Source organism: Sinocyclocheilus grahami, unplaced genomic scaffold (genome assembly GCF_001515645.1).
Source record: "Sinocyclocheilus grahami isolate Dianchi unplaced genomic scaffold, SAMN03320097.WGS_v1.1 scaffold106.1, whole genome shotgun sequence".
NCBI classification, from domain to species: Eukaryota; Metazoa; Chordata; class Actinopteri; order Cypriniformes; family Cyprinidae; genus Sinocyclocheilus; species Sinocyclocheilus grahami.
This window is the reverse complement of record NW_015505285.1, coordinates 1,197,673-1,218,592: the sequence shown is the minus strand read 5'-3', so window position 1 is coordinate 1,218,592 and position 20,920 is coordinate 1,197,673. Positions and strand designations below refer to the sequence as shown.

Sequence of the window (20,920 nt, the reverse complement as noted above, 5' to 3'; positions counted from 1 at the left end):
GAATCAATTTCAATACCACAGAAAAAATAAATGTTACCAAACACACTTTATTTAAAAGAATAAACATAATAAAAAATATTAGCATTTTCAATTAAAACAGTGACATGTAATCAAGTGTCATTTTTAAAGTTTTTAAAAGTAATTTAAAAAACCTAGCTGCATTTTACCATGAAGTGTGATTGCTCTTTATTATAGTGGCATTTTAAAGCATCGTTTACAAAAGTGAGTTGGCACTTGGTACTACCAGTGCCATAGAAAATTATTTTTATTTTATATATATATATTATTCATTTTTATTTTTTCCCAAATATGGACTTTCTAAAGATACTTTTGGCATCCCTAGTGGCAAATGCATTGTGATTTATGATTTATTTGTTTTTAACAAACTGATTGTGTATATCCGTTTTTGTTTCATATAGACTTGACTGAAAATCAGGCACCTTGGGTGCTCTTTACTTCAGCACTCAGCACTTGATTCTGATGCTTTTCATGACTACCAACCTTGACCTGCCACACCTCAGGCTGTTCTTCCAGTTCATGTATTTTTACAAACCAGTTCAAGCCTTCCCAAAATAACAATGAAACGATTCATTTTCAGTCTGTCATTTTCCTCTCTTCCATATTTATTGAATAATTGGTTCATGTCATATTTATGTTTATAAGGGGCAGTTCAGCCTGCTAAGTGTGAACCCTGATTGGTTGGTGTGCATATTGATGGACTTAAGCTGTTTGATCCATTGGTGATATTTTTCTTTCATTTGGGGTAGTGCTTTGCTTTTAGGTGCAGTCTCATAGATCACTGGGGTTGGGTACACCCTTACAGGAATCTGTAGGTTTTTATTGAGGAAGACTTTTTTTTTTTTTTTTTTTTTTTTACAGTTTACAATTCTACAAAATAACGACAGTCCCTGTGAACTGGTGTAAAATTGGCCCAGAGAGGCTGTTGGGACTTTAATGCTTGTATTCCAAAAATAGGACTTGTATTTGAATTGTCTTAGAATTGGAATACACTCACAGCAGTTTTAGTTCAATACCTGAGCTAATCTGAATTTGGGAAACTATTACAATAGAACCACAATAAATCTGTCTTTTGGATCACTCTGGAGCCAAATATGTATATAATTAATATAGGGCACTGTGATATAGCCAAAACTGATATGTCAATCGCTTTTATTCATTTTTCCGTATTCAGTGTAGTATGTTTTTCCCCAATCCAAGGAAGCATCCTCTCAAGTAATAGTAATAAACAGCAGTATTTACATACCTAAACACTACCATCCAAAAGTTTGGAATCGGCTAGATTTAAAATGAATAAATAAAGACAGACATTCTCATTGTTAAAAACTTTCTGTTAGTCAAAGAATCCTGACAAAAGTATATTTTCCACAAAAATGTTAAGCATTACAACTGTTTTCAACATAGATAGTAATAAGAAATGTTTCTTGAGCATCAAATCACCATATTAGAATGATTTCTGAAGGATCATGAGCCACTCAAGACTGGAGTAAAGGCTGCTGAAAATTCAGCTTCACCATCACAGGAATGACTTACTTAAAATTATTTAAAAATTTTAATAATATGTGGTAATGTTACTGTTTTACTGTATTTTCAAAAGATTAAATAAATACAGCCTTGGTGAGCAATGTCTTTAAAAAAAACTTTTGAATGGTAGTTTATATAATCAGGGAAATCCTCGCAATTCATAAGTATGTCATTTATAGCCCTAAATTTATGTAATAATTGCCTACCTTTCAGCATTACAATGATACTAGCTTAATTATAAAAAAATTTAATACCTAATCCTGCATTCTACATGCTTATCTGTAGCGTGTCTCAAGTCTGTTCATACTTACGGCAGTTTTGTCTCTGGAGTTCGCCAGAGATTGATGCACCACAAAATCTCCAAATAGCCTGTTGGCACACAAGCATCATCAAGTGCTGTAATTTCTGTCAATTGCAATCAGTGTATCAGTTTGGCCATTTAAACCCAAGATTTGGATCCCTCCATCATTTCCATCAACATTTCCTAGAATCATTCCTGATTTATCTTCACCAGTGTTTCATACTGTGTCTCACACAAACATGCTTTTTCCTGAGTGGTTGGCAGTTGGAGCTTGGTGGGATCTCACAAGCTGCTCTCCTCCTCTCTCCATTCAAGGACTCTGCATCCACGGATGACATGTGGTAGCCCCACCCCTTTAAACACTGCACAGAGTTTACAACCCTCCAGAACCCTGCACAACAACCTTTCCTACAGGACCCAGCACCAGAACCCTGCACAAGAACCCTCAACTACTACAGAACCTGCACAAGAACCTACCACAGCCCAGCTCAGCTGCTCTGGACTGTTCGGAGGAAGAAGAGGCGGAAGAAGAGGAAGGGAATGAGGGCTCCCTCCCCTTGTTCACATAACGTTCCCTCTCAGTGCTAGGCAATGGTACCTTCTGGAAATTTTCTGCATACTCTTCTGTCCCGAATCACTCTTTTCCCAAATCCTTTTATCCTTAACATCACCCTCTTAAAAAAAAATCCAACACTTTTTTCCATTTAAATCTTTTTTTTTTTTTTGGTGTAATTAATTTGATTCACATTTCCTTGTGTGTTTGTATATTTCAGCTTTTATTTCTGTGAAGTGCAATTGTCTTGTACAAAGAAAAGCCTGTATCAAATGCAGCTTTAGTTTTAAGTTTATAAAAAAAGAAAAAAGGCACACCTTTATTGCCCTGCCTGCTTTTGTTTCCTTTCCAACCGCTGAAGCCCAACACATCTGCCTCTCATCTGCTTTCCTTTCACTTCTTTGTTTTTTTCCTTTTTTAAACAAAATATAACTTTTTGTATTGTTACTTTTTAAGTGAAACGGGTAAATGATATGGGCTCACAGCACAGTACAGTAAGCTTTTTTGTAAATCTCACAGCACGGATGACAGTAATCGTTATGTTCTCTCAGTACTACTGTTTTTCTTTTTCTGGTGGGGTGGGTCTTTTATTTTCGCCCTTTGTTTTTTTTCTTTTCAGAGGAAACCGCTTGAACTTAAACTAAGCTGAAATTGTGTGCGTGATTGTGTGTGAGAGAATGAGCGAGTCTTATGAGAAATCAAAGGTTTGTGTTGTGTGTGTGTGTGTGTGTGTGTGTAAGAAAGAGGATGCCTGTTTGATCCACCAAACTATTTCCATAGTGCAAATTTTGTGTGTGATTCTGTTACCTGATGCACCAACCCTGATTCTCTCTCTTATCATCAACACTAGGACTCTACAGTGTTCTGCACTACTGCAGCTTCTTGATTTGTTTTAAGTTGATCTAGGAGCATTTTAAAGGATTTCCTGCACTTGCTGAAAAAAAGTAATTGTTAAGAAGCACTCAGAACTGGGACAGGCCCTATGAAGTGCGTTTATGTGTGTGTTTGGTTGTTAGTGCATATGGTCTGAATGGATGTGTGAGATTGCATGTTTATTGTGCTTAAAATTATGTGGGTTTTAATGGGGATATTTAGGCTTTTGACACAAATATATAAGGCTTTAGCTGTAGTGCTCGATCACCCATCTGCACTGCTGAGAGAGTGATGAGTGAATGCTTTCTGAGATTAACACTCAACTCTGATTTTTCTTCTGCTTTAACCATTCGCTTCATCTCGTGTTGATTTGTTATGTTTTATGTTTCTCTTTTTTTTTTTTTTGGATGTGGTGATTTCTATCTCTCTCTCTCTCTCTTTTCAAAGAACAAATACAGTGTGATGCAGTGAGCTGGCCTGGTTTAGGCCAGAGCCTGCTTGTGTTCCTCTGACCAATAGGGAGCGCAACAGAGTACTGTTTGCTGCTAAAGTGTGTGATTGAATCATTCGTTCATTCATTTGAATGCTCTTAGTTAATATTCTCCCACACCTTTTCCCCCAATGCTGTATGTAACATAGTTCTGAATTAATTTAATTGTATTTTTTTCAGAGAGATTGTCACTTGTTCATTTGTCCTGGTTGTCTGAAACGTGACACGGTAAAATCACCCCCTTCGTCCTTACCTTCCCAAACTAAATTTTATGTATGGAGTAGATTATATGAACAGGAATTCCCTTGCATCTAATAAATATAAGTTAGCTTTTTAGGCTAATCCTGTGTATTTGCATACTGAAAAAAGGGTAGGTAAAAAGATCACTACTTTTGAGTCTTTTTCGTGAACCTCACAGGGTGATTTATTAAACTAATATTGTAACAAAATGACAATCTAACAGTGTATAGCTAATGTTAACGAAAAATCTCCCTGTATCCTCTATGCTTTCGGCTTGTGTTATAACATGGGCATAAAGATAGTTGTGTTTGTGTGTGGAATGGTGAGCTGTGTGTTTTCCCCAGTGGAAGCTGGAATGTTGTGTAATAGGAGATTCACGAAATGAATCTAAAATTAACAGGATATTTTAGGATGGTCTTAGAGGCCAGGATATGTTCATGTGTCTTTAAGCTTTTTTGGATTCGCAAAGCTACATGGAATCACTTTAGGAATGTAGACACGAGGAACGACGACTCTTAATAGGATTCTGTTGGCTTGCTTGACACTCAGTTTGGTCTTATACGAGCTTAAAAATCACTTGTATGAAAATTAACAAATTATGTGACTTGTTTTGAAAAAAGCATTTTGTTGTATGTGCAGTTTTGAGATTCTTGGACTGCTATTACACAGATTCTCCTCCTTCGTCTTCGTAAGACTTCCAGATGGTTTTTAGATGGGGGGGGGGGGGGGGGGGGGGGTGAAATGGTCATAAGCACAGGTCTATTAAGTGAGGAGAGGTTATGGCTTACAGTGAAACATACAAGCCCAGTTATAGATGATAGAGATGTTTTTGAATGTGTTTTTACTGTTGACAAGGGCATTTTGCAAGGAATTCAAATGACACATGAACTGTCGCATTTGTTAATTGCGCATAGATATTTTGCTAAATATGCGTCACAAACCGTGATGCGCCGTATTTTAGGTTTATGCTCTGAAATCCTATTTCCGTGGTCTCTAGCTCTGTAGTGTTAGCTCGGTAGCTCATTTCAGTTTAAATTATTCAGACTTGCCTTCTAATGTATAAACCAAGTGATTAATGCAGCCTTAATGCCTCCTGCAAAACCCCACCCCCAAACCCTTGGGCTTTACTAGTATATTACAGAGCTCTGTATGCAAACACACCACAATTTTGTGCTAAAGGGAACTAAATTTTATAGCACGGTGTGTAATTGTGGTTTGGCCTCACACGCTCTCAGACACACTTATGGTATTTTACTCTGGTGAAATCCCACCTCCTACCCCAACAGGATTATTTTAGCTGATTTCAGTCATCTGCTGTCCTCATAAGCTAAGCTATTTTTGTTAAACAATTGATATGTATATTTGTATTCATTTATAAATATGTACACAAAATGAAGTGAATAATCAAGGATAATCTCTCCTCCCTGTAACCCACTGTGACCCACTGGTTGTCCTCTAACTGTTCCACTGTCCATTTTTGTTGTTTTAATCTTTTCAGACTGGAAATAAACCTATTTTATTTGAAAAAAAAAAAAAAATTTTTTAAGGTGGATTTGGCCTCTTGTTTCGGAAGGGAGGGCCAATACAAAAATCAAGAAAGATGAAATTCAGTTTCAGATGTAGGAAAAGGTGCTCCAATTTATTTAAAATATACTGTTTATTTTCATTTTGGAGCAACAGAGACCCTAAATAGGAGTCATATAATGCTCACAGCATTTCGGTCACAGTGATATTTTCCCCTTACTTAGGAACCAGCTACGTGATTTGTTATAGCCTGACCACAGTGTCCTTGAAGTTATTAAAACACTTTTCATTTTAGAATTGAATGGCTGGTCTCTATTTAAGAGATTTTTCATTTACCATTCATATGTTGATGAATTTGTAATATGAGTATTGATGTCTCACTTTGACATCAGTCATAAAATGGGAAAGCAAATGTTCATCTTTTGTGCAAAATCTTTTGCACTTTACAGTGGTAAATTAAAAAGGGGGTTGGTAGTAGAAAGATGGGCGAGAACTCTTAAAGTTAGCTTTTTTTTAATTACGAAAGAGAGACACTTTTTTGCATTTCAGAAAAAGTAGTTTCGCTTCTCGGGCAAACTTTTAATTGTAGTCACTCTTATCACATTCAATGTTCCTATTTGGGTAATGTCAGTCCTTCTATTTTATAGATCTGAAAAGCTCTACTTTAACTATTTTGTCTTTAAGCAACCAGGTGGGGGCAGTGTGAGTTGGATAAAGGGAAGTGACTATGAAGTGGGGCCACTGTCAAAACCAGTTTAGAATGAAGAGACTATGAAGTGAAGCCACTGTTAAAACCAAAGTCAGTCAAGAACAGACTACTTAAAATTAAATGGCTACAGCAAAATGGAAATGGATTAATGTCTGATCCTCTCAAATCTAGTCTAAAGTATCCATAAATCTAACTCTGATAAAATGTCATTTTGCATGTGTACCAGTGAATGCTGCTAAGGTAGATATTGAGTGGTAAATGCAAACATTCACCTAGGATCTACAAGACCGAAGTGTATTTAAGAGATAGTTTACTCAAAAATGAAAATTCTTTCACCATTTACTCACCGTTATGTCATCCCAAATCTGTTTGACATTCTTTTTTCTTTTTTTTTCTGTGGAATGCTAAAGTTTTTTCAAACGGTTTGGTTTCCAAAATATCTTCATGTTCTGTAGAAAGAAGAAATTCATACAGGTTTGGAATAAGTACAGTAACGATGCAGCATGGCCTCAAGTGCCGTATTGCTTTTTTCCCAAAATGATTAAGCAGATGTAACGCGTTTTAACCGTTTTATTAAGCTAATTCATTAAGTCACTTTATTGACCAACCAGAATTCTAGAAAACAACTGTTTTAGATAGCAGGTTAAGGGCTTGTATGTTCAAATGTGAACTCTTTGACAGTTGGGGTTTGAAATCATAAATATTCTCTCAACATTCCATGATCTGACTGGAATATGTGACTTTTAAAGATTTTAAATCAATCACATGCTGAACGTTTAAGTGGTTACAGAGGAAAACCTGGGCATCTTACTCTAAACAACAGATGGTTTCAATCATTCTGAACGCAACAACCTTGCACAGAACAGGCACATGACAGTTGAAAACAAGTGTTGTAAATGTTTGATATCCTCAAACATAATCATAATCTAAAAATAATCATAGTCTATATACCCATCATACTCTACACAATTATCTGTGAAATCTGTCACTCAGACTGGGCAAAATTTGCAGACGGGCTCTGACGTTTGGCATCTAGTGTCTTTAAACCAGGCAATCTGTACATGTAGTGTCATGTGTGTAGTACTATGCTGAGAAGAGAAGTTTTCAATGCGTGTATACAGCATTTTTATTCAAAATATAATTATAGACAGCTGTAGATTGCAGAAAATGAAACCGCAATGATGACTATTCGCCATTCAGGTTTACAGCCTCCCTGTTTGGCACAACTGTGTGTTTTTCTCTCTTAGAGGACTTTTCAGGCCTGTTGACCCGATGCAGTCTGTCCTCTTATTGTTTTTCCTGTTATAATGTATGTTAGGACTGGGTTTTGACACACATTTCACAATTCGATTCGATTCTCATTCACAAGCTTTCGATTCGATTTAATATAGATTATTTTGGATATATATCAGGTACAGTACTTGCCAAATTTTCTCAAGGAAAAAAAAATCTCTCAACTAATGCTGTAAAATATACATGAGAGTCATTTGGTACTCCATTACTATAATATTGAAAGTTAAAATTGACTGATTTGTAAGCTATAGCCTACAACGGCTAAAATTACACTAGGTTACAATTACATAATAATATTTTTACTTCAATTCGTTTTTTTAAACATTTAAATGGTGGCTGTCATAAAAAAATCATAAATTGATGGATTTATTCAAACAGAAATTAAACATAAGAACAGTAAAAAATTATAATGAATATGTTATATTGTGCATATATTTAGCAAAATGCCCCTCTCTACAGTTAATTTTTCTGGCTGACTAATGAGTTTATGGTCACCGAATATGTTTGTTTCTGAGGTAAATGTGACGTTACGTGACATTGTTTACAAGACTTTAGGCTATTGACGTCTTTGCGCGGATGAAACACTGATTGAGCGATTACATGAGACAGGATACGGCTTGTAAAGTTGTACTCTTTCTTTTAACTTACCTTAGGATATTTAGTCATGTTTATGTTGTGCTGAAACTGGTATTAATATGGAGGAGATGATCAGTTCACGTGCGCCTCGCGCTGTTGCGTCTGTTGAACTGAGGCGCTGCAGGGTCGCCGTGATTTTGCCAAGTGTTCCTGGATCAACATCTTTTGTTGATCCTGGATCAACATTACAGTCCAAAAATACAGATTTAACCCAATCCCCATCCCTAAACCTAAATGTACCCATAATTTATTCCTAAAATCAGAGGGAAATTATAGCTGATTAACAAGGGTGTAGAAGCGCCTAATCCTGGTTGTAAACCTAAAACTGACATTTCCTGAAAAGTTATCTCTCAATTCTGATTGATTGATTGGAATGATGTTCCAGGATCAACAAGGATGTTGATCCAGGAACATGTTGTACTTGGTCAAATCACGCTCACCGGCGCTACAACGCCAAAACGCCATTTATTGTTTAAATACTGCAATACAATGGATGGACAGAATTTGAAATCTGAGACTTTGCTTCATATTCAAAGCACAATGCTTATTGCGATTTATTGGATGGGAGGTGCCCTTCAATGTTCTGTCCATTAACTGAAAACAGGCTAGACTAATCGATTATTGGGATTTAAGAATCGATATCGTTCCGTAAAAAAGAGAATCGATTAATATCGAGATATCGATCTTTTTTACCCAGCCCTACTGTATGTGCATGTGTATGTTTGCAAGGAAGAGTTGTATCCCTCTGCTGCAGCTGCACGGATTCATCACAGTCATACAAAACTGCTCAGCCAGCCGATAACAGACAGATAATATTGACTCTGCTATTACACTTCTGTTCTCTTTTGTATCTCTTCTTTCATATTCTCTCATGCTTCTCTCAACAGTTAGCATATCACTCTATTTTGCTGTACGCAGTGTGTGTATTTCTCTTTCTTCCTCTGTTATTCTCAGTCACTGAAGAGCACTGCTGTGTGAAACAATGTAGTGAAATTAGCTCTTTTTGTTTAAACCTTATTAAAAGCTCTTGGGTGTGTTTTTAACTTACTCTGTAGAGATTTGAGTTTTGGGAAGTACATTTCTCTTCCAGCCAGTGTTTTTTATTTGTATGTATTTGCTTTGACTGGGTGCTGAGTTTGTATTTGAACCCTTAGCATGCTCTGTTGTGCTCTTCTCAAAAGGGCATGTGCATTTCTGTAGTCAATTCTCTCTATTCTTCTCCTCCAGGATCCAGACATCCCTTTCTTCAGAGGTTTCAGCTAGATACAGCACAAGTCCTCTCTTCTTCTTTCTCCTTTTCTCCTTACTTCTCTCCTTTGGTCTGTTTATGCCTTTAAGACTTATGCTTTTTAGAGATGATAACTTTAGAAGATCTCGAGAATGAGCATCCTGTTGTTTAGCACTTGCAGAGGTAGTTTTGCATCTCTGTGATGGTTGTTTTTAGAATATTGCTTAATTTTAGTCTCGCTGAATATATCATATTCTTTCAGGAAGATATACAAATATATGTGACCCTGGACCACAAAACCAGTCATAAGGGTCTTTTTTTTAAGCTGAATAAATAAGCTTTCCATTGGTGTATGGTTTGTTAGGATAGGACACTATTTGGCCGAGATACAACTATTTGAAAATCTGGAATCTGAGAGTGCAAAAAAATCTAAATACTGAGAAAATCACCTTTAAAGTTGTCCAGATGAAGTTCTTAGCAATGCATATTACTAATCAAAAACTAAGTTTTTATATATTTACAGTAGGAAATTTACAAAATATCTTGATGGAACATGATCTTTACTTAATATCCTAATGATTTTTGGCATAAAAGAAAACTCGATAATTTTGACCCATACAATGTTTTTTTGGCTATTGCTAAAAATATACCCAAGTGACTTAAGACTGGTTTTGTGGTCCAGGGTCACATATGTACTAGCTATCAGAATTTTGGGGTGAGCAAGTTTTTTTTATTGTTTTTGAAAGAAGTCTCCTATGCTCAACAAGAGAATTTATTTGATCAAAAATACAGTAAAGACAGTACTATTAAGAAGTATTACAATTTAAAATAACTTTTTTCTATTTTAAGCATAATTTAAAATGTAATTTGTTCCTGTGTGATTTATTCCTTATTTGGTGCTCAAGAAATATTTAGTATTATTATTAATGTTAAAAACAGTTGTCCTGCTTAATATTTTTGTGGAAACCGTGTTAAATTTTTTTAGGATTCTTTGATAAATGGAAAGTTCAAATGAACAGTATATATTTGAGAAAATGTAATGGATCCTTGTTAAAATAAAACTATTCATTTCTTTCAAAAAAATCTTACTGACCCCAAACCTTTGAACAGTATAGTGTATATATAATTATCCACCAGAAGTGACTGTCTTCATGTAAAACAAATAGTAAATTCTTAAACCATTCTAAATGATAAAAGGCATTGTTTCATGGTACACATATCATGATGTGTACCATGAAAACAACAGAAGATCCTCTTTATAATGATTTACCCTCTCTATGAAGTGTGGAACAGCCCTCTTATTGCATCTACGATCTACGATGCAATAAGTATCCATAAATCAAGGAACAATGATGCCTAGACCATGAAACAAGGTCGACAGGCAGAGTACTACTGAGTTTGATAGCAGGCAGTTGTTGTGATGCTGCGTTGTGTTGTTGTTGTAATGAGAGCACACGGCACCACAGTTCCTAAACATCAGAGAAGAGACGTGGGGCTTCTGAAGGGACCAGTCCACAGTGAAACTCTTCAGAGAGCTTTTCATTGGTGCTGATGGTACTGATTACCTCAGAGGGATTCCGTTACTTTACAACGACCCAGGTTGGCCACAGACGGATCCAGCTGTGTGATTTTATAACTCCGCTAGAGCAGTGGATAGCCGTCATGTTGATTCAGGTTTTTTGTTCCTTTCTAAACTCAAAGTGCAGGTGGAGACACACACTGTTCCAGTTTCTCATATAAGTCATATTCTGATTTGGATGCCACTGATTTTTGAGACATGGGACAAAATGTACTTGACCTGCCATTAGATTATAAAGAAAAAGTAACAGTGTGTGTAGTTCAACATCACACAGACTTGATGTCTTTTTATATATATATTTAAATAATTTTAAGTAATTGTACTCATATTTCACTCAATTTTCTGTCACAACTGTTAAATGTCTTGCAAATTGTAAAGTTTTTGGTCCCACTTTATATTAATTGGCCTTAACCACTATGTACTTACATTTAAATTAATCATTTGGTACAATGCAGTTATTGTGTACATACATGTTTTTACATTGTACTTATATTTTAAAAATACCTGCATGTAATTACATCTGTAATTACATTTATAATTACACTGTTGACTCATCCCTTACACCTTAACCTACCCTTAAACCTACCCATTCTACCAAGCCTGTCCCTAACCTTACCCATATCCCACCTCAATAGCAGCAAAAATGTTTTGCAATACAATATGAACACAATAAGGACATTGTACTTATTTTTTGATGTAAGTACATATTAGTTAAGGCCACTTAATATAAAGTGGGATCTGAATTTTTAAATAATTTCCTTAATTTGAAAAGGTCCTTAATATTTTGCAACCCTGAACTCAACTGGCTATGGTTTTTAATACATTTATTAATGTGTAATAACAAAAAATGGTGCTGGTCAGCCTCAATTCTTCAATTTATTGAAGTGAATGCTAGACTTATCAATATTTATGATAATTTTGGACTATTTTATTCTGAAATATTTGATCCATATTAAATGATTTGAAAAAGCACTCTTTGTGAGAAAACTGATTGCAACAAAATACATCTAAACATGTTGAACAAAACTGAAAATATTTTTTTGTTTTTATTTGTTTTTCCCATGTCTAAAGAATCAGTGAAGTTATGACTTCGATTTACATCGTCAGAGCTGTTAGATTTTCTAGACCTTCTGTATGGTGCTGAATATTTAAAACAACCTAATAAAGATTTTAAAAACAGCATCCTGTCACAATATTGTTTATTGTGTGTCTTCCTGACTATATTGAATTACACAAACAAAAGTCATAGGAGTCATATTATGTAGATAGAGATCCCTAAGGTAACAACTGCACATATTCTGTTTTTTACAGTATGCACACACACACACACTCACTCACTCACTCTCAGGGTGAATGTGATTCTCAGTAAAGGTCACTGTTCTGTGTTACTGACACCCTGAGGTGTGAAGTTCCCTCATCGTGGCATTTCAAGTCAGACACCATATATCAGCTCTCAGCTGCAGATTAAAGCGGCATCTTATGCTTGATGACTGTAGGAAAGTGTCTCTCACAAGAGCAAAGACAGAATATGAGCGAGACTGTGTGTTATTAAATTAACTTTCATAGATTTTGGTGTGACTCTTAATGCCTCTTGATTCATACATTTTGCTGGATTTTGTAAGAGACTGCCTACCCCTCTCTCTCCTTCTCTCTGTCTGTCTTTTTTTCCCCGTTGTTGAACAGGTGCCACTTTGACCAGCGACAATGGTGCTTTACGTTTGTCTTTCAGTTGCACAGTGGGATGTCTTCTGCTTCCGTTTGCCATTTGGAAGAAGGGATGTGGCAGAGGGAAGGAAAAAAATAGAGGGAGAGATTATTTGGCAAATCACCCTTGTTGATTTGGCATCATACACAAGAGCGTAATGGCTTGTTGGTAAATATGTAAATGGTGCATTGTGAAGACATCCTGCCTGGCACGATTCTTGAGCCAACAGAGACACAAAGACGTAATTCAGAAAATAACTGCAAGGAAGTAAAAATAAGAAGAGGGCAACATTTACAGATGAATGACACTGTATGGACAAAATGGATTGCAGATAGAATGTTCGTAACGTAAACTGGCAAAATTATGAATTTTGATGCAATTAGATATAATTTGTATTAGTATTATACTTAGGCTATTTTAAAACAAAAATAGTTCATTCTCATAATGCACGTGAAGTGAACCAGATTTCTCACTTTAATAAGCTATATTAATAATTAGTCTTTTAGCTGATGGTTTTTCTAAAGGCACTTAACTAACAGAAGTGAAAGTTTGACTTAAAATGTAATAGTAGTGACATTAAAAACCCTCTTATGTTTGGAGTTCAAGATGTAATTTGTAATATTAATCAAGTATCTGACTACCTTTCTGCTCTGCATAATGAAACAGAAATGTAATCACTGAATGGGAGAACTTTTGTAGGTACGTTTTGTGGTCCTGTGATCTACTGCATAATGTAATATATTTAAGAAGCACCCATCCTATACACTTCATGTGACTAAGAGATGCATAAGAAAATGGGTAAGCTTATCAATCATTTCTGAAAATTTTTCCATTCTCAGGGTAAGTTTCCTGCATAGCAGCTAAAATTATTGGTTAAAGCAAATTTGTATGTCTCTACAACATGTCATACATGTATAAAATCATGTGAATAATTTTGTCTAACAATAACCATGGATTATTAAATTACATATTTGAGAAGCCAGTAATAATGCTTTCCCCACTGAGTCATTTTGGATGTGAGCTTGTGGGGCAAGTTGTGTCACTGGGCCACTTTTTTGATAAGTAGCTTACCTTGTATGTTAGTAAAGTTTTATTTCAGGTTAATATAATTTTCAGTCCGGGCTGAATGTAGTTCATATGAAGTTTACACAGCCGGTCACTTGACAGGAATGACCCATAACATTCTTTTTACTTGTCATCTCTGTTTCCAGAGCATGCAGGTGAAGGACGCGAGTTCATTAAAGTCACCTGGCACGTTGTTTGCCTGGCCCTATAGATTTAGCTGTATTGTTAATATAGATTGCTTATTAAATATACTTTTCAGCACTGGAGATTTCTTTTGAAACGGTCTCTCAAAACCCTGTTGTTTTGGTTTAATCGGTAGGCAAATACTATAAAATTTTAATTCAATAGAACAGGGCAGCAATTATTTCGGGTTTGTGACTTTAATGGATCCAGATTGACAGAGCAAAGACTGCTAGATAAGAGGAGGTCAACACAACTTCACCTTCAATTCAGCAACTTTAAATGTGAATTTTTAGAATATGTTCTCATAGTCAAAGGTGATTTAATTTGCCTGCTAGGAATAATTCACAGCAGCCAGCGCTTTGGCTTTTCACTTTGGAATGTTTGGTGAGGCCGGAATATTGGGGGAAAAAAACTCATATCTTTTAGAATGTTTTTCATTCTTCTGGTATATTCATGAAGAAGCAGATTAATTATTCATTAAGAAAAATTATATTTTAGAAAGATGTATTTCAAATTGAAAACCTTTTACCAGCTCGTAAGTCTGATTTAATAAAGAAAGTTTGTTAAAAATTAGTTGAATACTTTAGTTTAAATCACTCTGATCTTTTAAATTAATTTTTAGACACATGATGTGTTTTTTTTCTTCTTCTCAATTTCAAAACTTTTTCAACTTTTCCAGAAACACCAAATTGGAAAAAAACAGAACATTCAGAATAAAAACGAAGTGTTAAATGATTTGTTTTATTTGTATTTTCTACTCAGTGCAGTCACTGAAATCACCATCAAATCTAAAAATATACATTTTAAACGGAGGTAATAACATAAATCTCCGCCGCTCACGACACGTTCTAAATGGACGGCACGACCCTACTGAAACATTTTAATAAGTGGCAAAGACAGACTTCTTGTTTCTTGTCAGGCCTCATTCTAGTGTTCCCATGCGTGGCCGGTTCGAGTGGCCCGCTATTGTCACACAGCAGCCCGGAGGGAGGAAGCGCTACTTTGGGTGGTCTGACAGACCCCCGCGGCTCACAATAGCGCGGTGCCCAATTATGAAGAGGACGTTTTTCTACTTGAAGGTTGTTGATTTACGGCTCGCAGTTCAACCGCCTCCAATTACCATTCTGAGTGAAGCAGACATACACATTCAAAATACTTTCCGTATTCAAGTATGAAGAGTGAAAGCCCAGTTTGTTGTTAAGGTAAGAAATAATGTTTTAGATAGATAAATTTGTTGCATATCCGTTGTTGCATAGTAATTGTATTTGTGTGTTAAATCATTTAATTTGACCGCATATATTAGGCCTCTGTGGGTTTAGTTATGAAGAGGTTTCTTTGGTGAACATTTTTAGCAGATCTACATTCAGCAGATCTGTCAGGCCTGGCCAGGCTTTACAGTAGAATAAGTGCTAATAATGGCACACGGATAGGATATGAGAGGTTCTTGTCAAAATGATAATGAGTCGTTTTGATGGCCATCTATCTCCAAAACACCGTCAATGTAGCCGCTTCTCTGCATAAACTAATACACTGCAGTTTGTTTGACTGAATCTTTTTGACGATGATTAAAATTACTTTTATTAACCTAATTATTTTGTCGTTACTTCTTATTAGAGGTAAAATCTACTCATCTGTTTAATTTTTTTCCCTCGGTTTGTTGACAACTTGATATTTTTGTTGTTGTTTTTTTTCTGTTCTTTGTTAAGGTTAATGTTTTTAACATTAATTTTATTAAGTTAATGGTTTTCTCTTTATTATTTCAGTTTACTTGTAGTGTGGCCTAATTGTTTATATATACAATTTATAAATGTGCAGACTATTTTGTCTCAGAAGGTCGAGCAGATTTAAATGTAATAACATCTTTTATGGCAATATTATTTAACACGCATGACAAACTAATTTGACCAAATGATGTACATTTTATATAGCTACAACTCATGAAGCAACAATAGTTTAAAGGTAAATAGCATTTCTTACAAATATTGCTTTAAATGCTCAAGACAGTACATGCAAATCTAAATAATTTCTGTATAGGCTACCTTTTAGAACCCAGAAGTCATCTTGTCAGTTTTAGGGAGTTTTTGGACTCACTGATGAATTCTTTCCTTAAATTATGTATAGTTTACTCTGGCGTATTTTACTCGGTGGTTTAGATTACCCTGATGAATTTTACCATGAACTTTAGGGTTGTCATAATGTCAGGTGTTGTTGGCAAAGAGGAAGCAGGTCGAAGCAGGTTCAGATCTAATCTCTCTTAACTAAGCCGTCTTCGTTGTAAAACTCTGAAACAACATAAACATGACGGGAATGTTAGGGATTAAATCTGTCTTGGAATCCCCAGATAACAACAATGACAAATTATTCCCATTTTAGACCCTTAATGTGTTAAAATCATCTTATCACCAACGCAGAGCACAACATAAAGATTTTCTTCTCCATTGTGAGCATTCAGGTGCCTCAGAAATAACTGTAGTAAATATTTGTTATGGATCCAAAACGGAAGGCATTTTTTATGTAATGGATAAAAAACATCCCTCAGCCATGCTCTGTTAAAATGTCTTCAGCAGCCTTTATTAAAGGCCCATAACTGACCATACTGTCATTTATAGCTTTGCTTCTACGCTGAGTGGCCTTCACCTCAGAAACATTCCTTTCATCGCCGTGTATGCCATCTCTGTTATGTACTTCCCTGGTATGTCTCTGCGTGGGTCACTGCTCAAAATGACAGCAAATCTAAAATGAAACCGTATTCTGGTGCGGACAGTCAAGGTCAGAAGCCGCAGCGAAGAGCATGAATACTTAAGTCAGAAAGGTTAGGAGAAACAGAAAGTCTGCCATTCTTTTCCAGAGGTTTACTTGTTTCTAAGAATCCAGATGGACTTTTTTTCTTTAATAAAACGTGGTTGTTCTGCTACAAGCCACTGACATTCCTATGCAAAGGCATCGACCCTGTATACAGGAAGGAATAGTAAGATCTCTCCACGCTATTTATACTCTGTCCTTTCACCAGAACTGAAGGTGATGGTTCTTCAAGAGACTGGTTGAGTATTTTTATTCGATAGATGTGAATCATATAGGCTAGCCTATTCAAAATATTTGTTCCTCTTGAAACTATACAAGCATCGTTGAAATTCTTCAAGTGTCTGTTTATGTACACGAGATTATGTGGGTTGAGATTTCAGAACAGTAAAACGCGCTCGAACTAAGTTCTGCTGATTCGCACCATCTGATCTCGAGGTGTGTGTATATATTTCCTTTTTGTCACAGAACGCTTTATTCTGAAAAAGCATCACCCACATACACACATAAGGAAGCGTCCACATCTGTTCCGCGGTATTTGCCTTCACCTTCGTGTACGGAGGGCAGGTGGGGGAGTGGAGTGAGAGCGGGAGCAAAGTGAAAGAGTCTGTGAGCCTTAACAAGCTCCAAATAGAAAAAGAACATCATTTTCATTAGACTGCCAGACAAAGGCAGAGGCCCCCGTGTTTTTGGGGAGGTCTGCTGTGTTTGTGCGTGTGTATGCGTGTGTTTCCTTGGGATATGCCTCTTCGTATGATTGTGAGAGACTCTGTGTGTGAGTGTTTTTCAGGGACTGTCCTCTTTCCTGGCTGCTTTGTCTCTGTTGGTATTGTACATTGCTCAGAGAAAGGACTTCCTGGTCAATAGGGAGTAGAGTACCGTGAACTCGACAGCCCCCAAAACACTCCACGCACACACACACACAGACTCACTCAGACCCTTCTCAGCAGGCCGGGAAGCTGAGAGAGAGACGGCAGGATGGTGCATTTGTGGGGAGGACTTGTTGCTAGGTGACTGACAGACAAGTGCTCAAGTCAGGGCATGGCTTTTAAAGCTGAAACCTGTCTTTCTGAAATGTTTTACTGATTGAATAGATTCACAGGAAAATGTAGAATCAAAATAATGTTGGGGTCATCGCTACTGAATTCTGTTTCATTTGTTACTGAAATGCTTGATTCTGAATGAAAGCTCAATCTCTATTCACATATTTGTGTATAATGTATAGAATTGACCTTTGTCCCAGGCAAACTGTTACCTCTATTGATGTGCTAGTTTCATATTTCCAGATTCTTCATGAATTTTGTTTGTGTTTGTAGATCTTTTTATAAATCAATCTTTTTCCCATGCACTAATGTTAACTGTAGTTAATAATAACAATGGTTAAAGAGTGGCATTAAACAGATCAGCAAGCTCATATGAAACCACAGCATGAACAAGTTTTTGTTTTAGAGAGATAGTTGTCTGCATTCCTGTCTTTGTTGTCCAAGTCGCTACCCTAGCTTTCAAAAGTTTGGGGTTTTGAAATGTTTATTTAATGTTTTTGAAAGAAGTCTTTTATGCTCACCAAAGCAGCATTTATTTGATCAAAACAGTCAAATCAATAATATTATGAAATATTATTACAATTTAAAATAATTGTTTTCTACTTTAATGCTATATAACGTGTAATTTACTCTTTGGGAGGCAAAGCTTACTTTTCAGCACCCATTAGTCTTCAGTGCCATGTTCCCTCAGAAATCTTTATAATATGCTATTATAATATAAAAACAGTTGTGCTGTTTAATATTTTTGTGAAAATCGTGATTTTTTCAATATCCTTTGATGAATACAAAGTTCAAAAGAATAGCATTTATTCTAACTAGAATATTTTTTAAATAATGGAAATGTTTTTTCTGTCACCTTGCAAGTGTTAATTTAAAAAAAAAAATCTTATTGACCCAAAACTTTATACGGTGTGCATTGTAAATCCTGAGACAGATTGGGGCCAAGGAAGCGGAAGGTAGAGAATGCAATTTTTTCTTTCACTTTGATAGATTTGGATTATTGTATTTTTAATTTATTTTTAAATTTATTATCTTTTTTTCGTAAAATTTATTTATAATATTACGAACACCTGTAACTTCATTTTCTCATCATCATTTTCTTTATTTCTTACGTTCTTGCTTTTTATGTGAGTCAGTTTAAGAGATAGAAAACATCATTGTCTCAGCATAAGTCAATAGAAAGTCTCTGCCCAGACACAAACACAAACATGTATCTTTGGGCAAACATGTACAAACAAAAACACGTATTTTTGGGTAATGGCATTGTTAAGTGATTGCTGAACTTTAAAATAACCCCTTAACAGATGGCTTTGTCTTTTTAGCTGATTGGCTAAAAAGATTAACCTGTATTTCTTTACGAGGATAAACTGTCTTGGACAAACTCACTCAACTAAAGACCAACCCTCTGTTTACGTACAGGAGAGCTACTGAGAGTGAGACAGAGAAAAGCTAAATCTAGTACATTGTTCTTTTGCTCCAGGGCTGAAGGCTTGATCTCAGATTTATGAGTCACTCATCGCAAGAGTATCACAGCACAGCACCATCCCCTGACTGCTCTCAGAGGACAGAGAGCAGACGATCAGAAGACCTAGTACAGCCACACGCCACATTTACTCACTGCCGTGTGTGTGTGTGCCTGCTGGGAGTCAAAGTAAGACGAGTCTCTGCTGTCACTAGTTGTCAGAATCACTGCATCATCACTGCCACGCACACACATGTAGTAATTTCTTAGAGAGATGACCTGTTTTTCTTTGTCTCTTCTCCTTTAGCTCAATAACTTGGACACATACCTGTCACCAATGACCAGTGAATGATCTGCCTTGAGATAACCAAGTCTGTGTGGCTCTCCAGCACACACACATGCAGTTCCCAGATCTTTCTCATGAAAATCAAAAGTGTCAGATTGGCATTTGACATTCGCCCTGAGTACAGAGATCATGCCCAGCCATAAGCATCCTCCTGACACACACACGGCTGACCTTGTCATCAACACACACACACAGTCAGTCTGTAAGCTGTGTAGCTGAGCTCATTCAGCAACAGAAAAGTCTGCTTATCTACTATCAGAAGGCATTCAGCATGTATGGCTGCAGAGGCGGAGATTATTTATTTCTTTGAAAAGCGCAACAGCATCAGACATCCATATGTCTTGACTGTTATGTTGCCCTGTTTAATCAAACGCGTTATTTTAGAGATCATACAGTGCAATGACTTATCAGCATGCTTCTGGATAGTTTCACATCTCATCTTTTATTAATGTATTAATGCTTTCCATGTCTCAAGGTGGTTTTTGAACAAACTATTATACTGTTTAATTTAGCCATTTTATTTTTATGTGCCGTTTAGAGGAAGTTCTGACAAACTTTTTAGATAAAGAAAAATAATAAAAAGTATATTAGTATATAATCATATTATTATTATTATTATTATTATTATTACTTTTTATATCTCGTTTTTAGTATTATTATTGAACTTTATATCTCAAAATGTGGCTTTATTTCTTATTTTAAACTAAAATTAAACTTTCGTATTTTATTTTAAATTTTATTTTATTTTTATACTTGTAAGTTTTATATGCTGGAAATGGGCATACAAATAGACTACAATAATAGACAGACATGGGGGAAAATATTCAAATAATGTTACAGCAGTCCATAGAAGATGTCCAACATATCTTTATAGATTATATATGCATCAGATGGTCTGCCTTAAGGATGGTTCACCTGTCTGTCCCTCGTTAACTGCCCTATATCTGTTCCTGTCTCTTGTGTTCTAGTTTGTCGGTTATTGTGAATGTTACCCTGAGTGTGTGAGTCTCATCTACCTGAATGTGCCTTGTTGTCGCTACATTAAATCTCCTTATGTGAATCCTTGTCGTCCTCGTCATCCTGCCTGCCTCCACACACCTGGACAGTGACAGAATAACCGTCCCTCAAGTAAAGTATAGCGGCGTCTTTCCCTTCGTTTGTTTTTTCCGGTTTTTGTCAGTTGAGTTAGTTTTTTTTATGGATTACCCCGCCTGTCCCATGGCCCGGCCAGCCAGCTTTTCGGGTGAGGCAGCCTTCGGCAGCGGGTTCTTGCTGCAATGTTCCCGCTACCTGGAGAGGCAACCCCACCTGTTTGTGACTGAGCGGGCCAAAGTGTCATTCATTATCTC

The 20,920-nt window shown here is 36.1% G+C and overlaps 1 protein-coding gene across 3 annotated transcripts in view; it reads left to right on the top strand.

The window, feature by feature from the left end:
• ppm1aa (protein phosphatase, Mg2+/Mn2+ dependent, 1Aa) overlaps positions 1–20,920 on the top strand; it is a 37,841-nt gene that overhangs the window by 9,254 nt on the left and 7,667 nt on the right. The window contains exons 6-7 of one of the 3 annotated variants that reach the window (XM_016276751.1): positions 420–539; positions 2,159–4,717. The exons of 1 other annotated variant lie outside the window; for it this stretch is intronic. In XM_016276751.1, coding sequence (XP_016132237.1) covers positions 420–425 — 6 coding nt within the window. In that variant the 3' untranslated portion in view covers positions 426–539; positions 2,159–4,717. Of the gene's footprint in view, positions 1–419; positions 540–2,158; positions 4,718–20,920 lie in introns of those variants that run through there. One more of the 3 variants, XM_016276749.1, reaches the window with a different exon arrangement.